This window comes from Hylobates moloch, unplaced genomic scaffold (assembly GCF_009828535.3).
Source record: "Hylobates moloch isolate HMO894 unplaced genomic scaffold, HMol_V3 SCAFFOLD_11, whole genome shotgun sequence".
Classification (NCBI taxonomy): Eukaryota; Metazoa; Chordata; class Mammalia; order Primates; family Hylobatidae; genus Hylobates; species Hylobates moloch.
Window position 1 is genome coordinate 1,074,992 of NW_026652286.1, and position 7,752 is coordinate 1,082,743.

Here is a 7,752-nt window from a genome sequence, read left to right on the forward strand (position 1 = left end):
GCCACCACACCCAGCTAAATTTTTGTATTTTTAGTAGAGACAGGGTTTCTCTATGTTGGCCAGGCTGGTCTCGAACTCCTGATCCCAGGTGATCTGCCTGCCGCGGCCTCCCAAAGTGCTGGGATTACAGGCGTGAGCCATGGTGCCTGGCCCTTAAGATTGGTTATTGAAGTGGTTCAGAGCATGCCACCCCAAAATATGCCACTTTAGCATACTGATTATATATGGGGCTGAAGGCACAAGAGAAACAGCAGATACAGGAAAGGATCTCTGACCTCTCCCTTTCTACCTAAAAGAGGTCATAAAATTTCCCATAAGAAAGGTTCCTTACCTAAATAAACCAGGAAGAAAGAGACTGAGAACCCATGCCCAAATGGATCTGTACAAACAAACCTACTAAAATAAGCCTTATCTTCCATTGCTTTCCTCCATCTATTTTCTAGTCACTGTCTCACAATTTACTGCCCCTAGTTCAAGCCTCTTGGTCTTGTCACATCCCCACTGTGCCCGGTTGTGAACAATCGACTGTTCTTTTTTCTTTCTTTCTTTCTTTTTTTTTTTTTTGAGACAATCTCCCTCTGTCACCCAGTCTGGAGTGCAGTGGCACAATCTTGGCTCACTGCAACCTCTGCCTCCCGGGTTCAAGCGAGTCTCCTGCCTCAGCCTCCCAAGTAGCTGGGATTACAGGCACATGCCATCATGCCCGGCTAATTTTTGTATTTTTGTAGAGACGGGGTTTCACCGTGTTGGCCAGGCTGGTCTTGAACTCCTGACCTCAGGTGATCTGCCCCCTCGCCTCCCAAAGTGCTGGGATTACAGATGTGAGACACCGCGCCCGGCCCACAATTGATTGTTCTTTGTGTAAAAAGGTAAAGGTATATAAGCTTTTGAGCCTAACAGCTTCTTTGGGTCTTCATTTTCTTTCTGAAGTCTCCCATGTACAGGCAAAAATATTAAATAAAATTTGTATGCCTGCCTGGGCATGGTGGCTCACACTTGTAATCCCAGCACTTTGGGAGGCTGAGGCGGGCAGATCACGAGGTCAGGAGATCAAGACCATCCTGGCCAACACGGTGAAACCCAGTCTCTACTAAAAATACAAAAAATTAGCCCGGCGTGGTGGCGCTCTCCTGTAGTCCCAGCTACTCTGGAGACTGAGGCACGAGAATCGCTTAAACCTGGGAGGCAGAGGTTGCAGTGAGCCGATATGACACCACTGCACTCCAGCCTGGGCGACAGAGCGAGACTCCGTCTCAAAAAAAAATAAAAATAAAAATAATAATAATAATAAATAAAAGTAAAAAAAAAGAAAAAAAGTAAAAACCACTCTTAGCTGTGGGCCATACAGGCCATGGTTTGCTAATTCCTTGCTCTAATCCATTCCTCATGCAACATCCAAAATGGCCATTCAGTTCCCTCCTCTGCTTAAATCCCTCCAAGCGCCCCCTGCTGCACTCGGAACAGAACTCACAAAGCCTGGTAGTGTCGGGTGCTGCCTGCCTCTCCCACCTCGTTCTGGGCCTCTCACCCGCTCATTCATCGTGCCCCGCCCACTCCACCCTTCTGACCCGGAAGGTCAAGTTCTCACGTAAGGACCTTTGCATACATCAGTCTTCAGTTGTTCCGCCTGGAATGCCGTTCCCTAGGTCCCCTCTTCACCTTCTTAACTTCCATTTGTCTTTTGGGTCTTTTTGGATGGAGGCTTAAACTCCCTGAAGCCACACTCCCACTATCCTCTTCCAGCACACTGTCCCTTTTTTTTTTTTCCTTCAAACGCTCATGACAATTGGTAATGATGTTTTTGGACTTTTATTTGATTTCGGTGGAAAATTCCATGAAGTTAGGCATCTTGTCTGCTTTCTTTTTTTGTCTTGAGACGGAGTCTCGCTCTGTCGCCCAGGCTGGAGTGTAGTGGCGCCATCTCAGCTCGCTGCAGCCTCTGCCTCCCGAGTTCAAACAATTCTCCTGCCTCAGTCTCCCCAGTAGCAGGGACTACAGGCGTGCGCCACTACGCCCGGTTAATTTTTGTATTTTTAGTAGAGACAGGGTTTCACCATGTTGGTCAGGCTCGTCTTGAACTCTTGACCTCAAGTGATCCACCCTCCTTGGCCTCCCAAAATGCTTGGATTACAGGCGTGAGCCACCACACCTGGCCTGCTTTCTTTGAATGAAGGACTGAGCACCCAGCCTGGTGTTGGGCACACAATGGGTGCCGACGTGGGGACCAGCTAAAGAATCTGCCCGGGGCAATGGCAGATTCCCGGAACTACCGGTTCCTCCCCTTTTTAGACTATATAGGGTAACTTCATTTTTTTTTTTAATAGGGTAACTTCCTGACCCTGGAGAAACTTTCTCTATAGGCTGCACTGTTGAAACCTGCGATTCATTCTCACCCGAGTGCCATCGGTCTGCCTTGCTAACCCACAAGCAGCCTGCCCCACTGAGGTTAACCACTCTCAATAACTGGGACCAGTCTTTACACCGGACTGCCTGAGCTCTGAAAAACATAGCTGTGAAATTAGAATACTTTACTCAGCTGCCTGTCAGGAATGCTGGGGCAATGTCCAGAGGCCACGGAGGGAAACTCACAAAGCAGCCTTCGGAGGAGACAGCCCTGCCTGCAGCACTCAGCCGGCTCTGATCTACTCTCGGCAGGGTGGCCAGAGTTATCATTAGAAAGGGGAAATCTGGCTGGGTGCGGTGGCTCACGCCTGTAATCCCAGCACTTTGGGAGGCCAAGGCAGGTGGATCACGAGGTCAGGAGTTCAAGACCAGCCTGGTCAAGATGATGAAACCCCGTCTCTACTAAAAATACAAAAATTAGCCGTGGTAGCAGGCACCTGTAATCCCAGCTACTCGGGAGGCTGAGGCAGGAGAATTGCTTGAACCCGGGAGGCAGAGGTTACAGTGAGCCCAGATTGCACCACTGCACTCCAGTCTGGGCGACAGAGCCCAGATTGCACCACTGCACTCCAGTCTGGGTGACAGAGCAAGACTCTGTCTCAAAAAAATAAATAAATAAAATAAAAGGGGAAATCTGATCTACTTACTCTCACGCACACTTCCCACTGCCTATATAGGATAGAGTCCAAATTTCCTAGCCCACTTTGCAAATCTTCACCATCCAATCACAACCTATGTTTCCAGCTTCATTTTCCATCCGCTTCTGTTACCAGAAAGGTGACCTGATCCAGACCCCAGGAGAGGGTTCTTGGGTCTCGCGAAAAAAAGAATTTGAGGCGAATCCACAGAATAAAGTGACAGCAAGTTTATTAAGAAAGTAAAGGAATAAAGAATGGCGACTCTGGCCAGGAACGGTGACTTATGCCTATAATCTCAGCACTTTGGGAGGCTGAGGCAGGTGGATCACCTGAGGTCAGGAATTTGAGACCAGCCTGGCCAACATGGCAATAACCCGTCTCTACAAAAATACAAAAATTAGCCAGGCATGGTGGTGCACACCTGTAATCTCAACTACTTTGGTGGCTGAGGCAGGAGGAGCGCTTGAACCCGGAAGGCAGAGGTTGCAGAGAGCTGAGATCGCATCACTGCACTCTAGCCTGGGTGACAGAGTAAGACTCTGTCTCAAAAAAAAAAAAAAAAAAAGCTACTCCACAGGCACAGCAGCAGCAAGGGCTGCTCACCTAAGAATACTTGTTTTTTTCTTTTTTGAGACAGACTCTCGCTCTGTCGCCCAGGCTGGAGTGCAGTGGCGCTATCTTGGCTCACTGCAAGCTCCGCCTCCCGGGTTCACCCCATTCTCTTGCCTCAGCCTCCCGAATAGCTGGGACTACAGGCGCCCGCCACCACGCCTGGCTAATTTTTTGTATTTTTAGTAAAGATGAGGTTTCACCGTGTTAGCCAGGATGGTCTCAATCTCCTGACCTTGTGATCCGCCTGCCTCGGCCTCCCGAAGTGCTGGGATTACAGGCGTGAGCCACTGCACCCAGCCCTAAGAATACTTATAGTTATTTCTTGATTATATGCTAAACAAGGGGTAGATTATTCAGGAGCTTTCTGGTCAAGGGGTGGGCAATTCCTGGAACTGTGGGTTTCTCCCCTTTTTAGACTATATAGAGTACATTCCTGACACTGCCATAGCATCTGTAAACTGTCGTGGCACTGGTAGGAGTGTCTTTTAGCATGCTAATGTATTAGATTTAGTGTATAATGAGCAGTGAGGACGACCAGAGGTCACATAGCCATATTGGTTTTGGTAGGTTTTGGCCGGCTTCTTTATCGCATCCTTTTATCAGCTGGACTCAGCATGCCTAACCTCCTTGGAATGCAGCCCAGTAGGTCTGAGCCTTATTTTAGCCAGCCCCTATTCAAGCTGGAGTCTTTCTGGTTCAAACACCTCTGATACCTCCACCCCATCATGATCTCATTATTCTAGAGATTTGAGACCTGCACAGTCCAATACAGTAGCCACTACTCACATGTTAATTTTGTGTGTGTGTGTGTGTGACAGGGTCCCACTCTGTTGTCCAGGCTGGAGTGCAGTGGCCCAATCACGGCTCACGGCAACCTTGACCTCTCAGGCTCAGGTGACCTCAGCCTCAGTAGCTGGCACTACAGGTATGTGCCACCACACTCAGCTAATTTTTTTTTTTTTTGAGATAGAGTCTCACTCTGTCATCCAGGCTGGACTGCAGTGGTACAATCTTGGCTCACTACAACCTCCACCTCCTGAGTTCAAGCGATTCTCCTGCCTCACCCCTGCCCTGAGTAGCTGGGACTACAGGTGCACACCACCACGCCAGGCTAATTTCTGTATTTTTAGTAGAGACATGGTTTCACCATCTTGGCCAGGCTGGTCTCGAACTCCTGGCCTAAAGTGGTCCTCCTGCCTCGGCCTCCCAAAGTGCTGGGATTACAGGCGTGAGCCACCACACCTGGCCGAATTTCAAAATTTTTAAATTGGAGGAAGACGCGGTCGTAGGTGCTGTGGGTCTCTGGTCCGCACGCTCCCGCTCCTGACTCACCGCTGTTCACTCTTGCCGAGGAACAAGTTGGTCAGGAAGCCGCGCAGCAGCCACGGCTTTTAAGGATACTGGAAAAACACCCGTGGAGCTGGAGGTGGCAACTCACCGAATTCGAATCACCCTAACAAGCCGCAACGTAAAATCCCTGGAAAAGGTGTGTGCTGACTTGATCAGAGGCGCAAAGGAAAAGAATCTCAAAGTGAAAGGACCAGTTCGAATGCCTACTAAAACTCTGAGAATCACTACAAGAAAAAACCCTTGTGGTGAAGGTTCTAAGACATGGGATCGTTTCCAGATGAGAATCCACCAGCGGCTCATTGACTTGCACAGTCCTTCTGAGATTGTTAAGCAGATTACTTCCATCAGTATTGAGCCAGGAGTTGAGGTGGAAGTCATCATTGCAGATGCTTAAGTCAACTATTTTAATAAGTTGATTACCAGTTGTTAAAAACATTTTTTTAAATTAAAAGTTTATGTTTTCGATAGCCACATTTCAAGTGCTCCACAGTCTCATGCTACTAGTGGCTATCATATCGGCCAGCACAGCTACAGAACGTTCCCACCACTGCAGAAAACAACTGGACAGCACTATTTTAGATACAAATACCCACTCGCCCACCCCCCAGTTCTTAATTTTAGTTACGTAATTTACACATAGGTACATTCTCATTGTAAATTTTCTAACATTACAAAAATGTCCCTTACCAATTCTAGACCTCTGCCTAAAGATAAACGCCAAAATCAGTACGATGTATATTTTCTGTGAAGATTTAGTGTGTTTTGCGTTTTGCTTTTTTCCCTTGACATTGTTTTGGAGGTCTTCCTATAAGAATACATCTCTTGGCTGGGCGTGGTGGCTCATGCCTGTAATCCCAGCACTTTGGGAGGCCGAGGCGGGCGGATCATGAGGTCAGGAGTCTGAGCCCAGCCTGACCAACATGGTGAAACCCCATCTCTACTAAAAATACAAAAATTAGCCAGGCGTGGTGGCACGTGCCTGTAATCCTAGCTACTCAGGAGGCTGAGGCAGGAGAATTGCTTGAACCCGGGAGGTGGAGGTTGCAGTGAGCCCAGATCGCGCCATTACACTCCAGCCTGGGCGACAGAGCAAGACGCCGTCTCGAAAAAAAAAAAAAAAATCTCTCTCTACCTTGTCCTTTTTTGTTTTGTTTTGTTTTTGTTTCAGATGGAGTTTTGCTCTCGCTTCCCAGGCTGGAGTGCAATGGCGTAATCTCGGCTCACTGCAACCTCCGCCTCCTGGGGTCAAGCGATTCTTCTGTCTCAGCTTCCCAAGTAGCTGGGACTAAAGGCACACGCCACCACGCCTGGCTAATTTTTGTATTTTTAGTAGAGAAGGGGTTTCACTTTGTTGGCCAGGCTGGTCTCGAACTCCTGCCTCTAGCTTGTTTTTGAGTTTTTGCAGAGTAATCCACAGCATGAATGAACTTTAGGTTATTCAACTATTGCCTTCATGATGAACATTTGTTTTTAGTTCTCCCCTGTTGCAAACAGTACTATATGCAAACATCGTTGTACCTCTTTCTGCATTTGTACATGTTCGTCCAGGGTAAATACCAAAAAGTAGAATTGCTAGGTCACAAAGTCATATGGTAACACCCCTGGGGCTTGGCACACCCTGAAGCTCCTGCCTAGAATGCCTGTCCACATGACTAATTCCTACTCATCAAGACCTATCAGTGTCATGTCCTGTGAAAGGCCGTCCCTTCTGCCTGTTTTCCCTCAATACTTCCTATCTGCCTTGCATCATTACTGTACACTTGGACTCTGTCTTATTTAACTTTGTACCCCCAACATTCCTAGCATAGAGCTTAGCATGGAGTGAAAATTCAAGTGTTTTCTTGGCTGGATGAATGAATGCATAAATAAACAAATGAAGGCACAGTGGTTGGGACATTCCAGAAACTCAAGGTGAGTCTGTGAGTGGCGTGATATTTGGCTATGGACCAATCTGCCCATTGGTACCCTGAGCCAAGTGCCTTGCTAGATTTGTCTTTTTTTCTTTTTGAGAGAAAGTTTCCTTCGACCAGGCTGGAGAGCAGTGGCGCAATCTCAGCTACCTAAGCCTCCCAGGTTCAAGCAATTCTCCTGTCTCAGCCTCCCAAGCAGCTGGGACTGCAGGCGTCCACCACCATGCCTGCTAGTTTTTTTGTGTTTTTAGTAGAGATGAGGTTTCATTATTGGCCAGGCTGGTCTCAAACTCCTGACCTCAGATGATCCACCCGCCTCGGCCTCCCAAAGTGCTGGGATTACAGGCATGGGCCACCGCGCCCGACCAGATTTCTGTCTTTATGCAGCCCTCTGTCCACTGACATCTCATCTTGAACTCTGGGTTGAGGACAGCACTGATGGAGCAGTGTGGATGTTAAGGGCTCTGGCCATAGAGCACAGAATCGGAGCCCTGAGGGTAGCATTGGCTTGGAGCTGGCTTTCCAAAGGCATCTCTGTCTACTTTCAGCTTAGAAGCAGCCCCCTATGCTCTGGGTTTTATTATTTTTTTTTTTTTTTATTTTTCCCCTACAGTGCCTTAGGGGCAATTAAGATCAGCTGCAACATTTCTGCTTTCTGCTCCCAGACTTGAGCCCAAGGGAAGCCAGATGTTTTCCAGTCCACATCCCCTTTTCCTTGTGGTCTGATGAACAGCCCTGTTTTCTGAGTCTCTCTATGGCCTGGCTTTCCCAGATCCCACAGCCTGGCTGGCAACTTTATTTTTAATGAGGTTTTAATAGGTGGCTCCTGTAATTAATTT

General features: G+C 48.0%; 1 protein-coding gene across 1 annotated transcript; it reads left to right on the forward strand.

Annotated features, from left to right (window-relative positions):
* Positions 1-4,998: 4,998 nt before the first annotated feature.
* LOC116477219 (small ribosomal subunit protein uS10-like) lies at positions 4,999-5,809 on the forward strand (the record flags this gene model as incomplete). Its single annotated transcript, XM_032761717.2, has 1 exon — positions 4,999-5,809. A coding segment is annotated over one exon (399 nt), but the record flags the coding sequence as incomplete, so codon positions are not given.
* Positions 5,810-7,752: the final 1,943 nt, after the last annotated feature.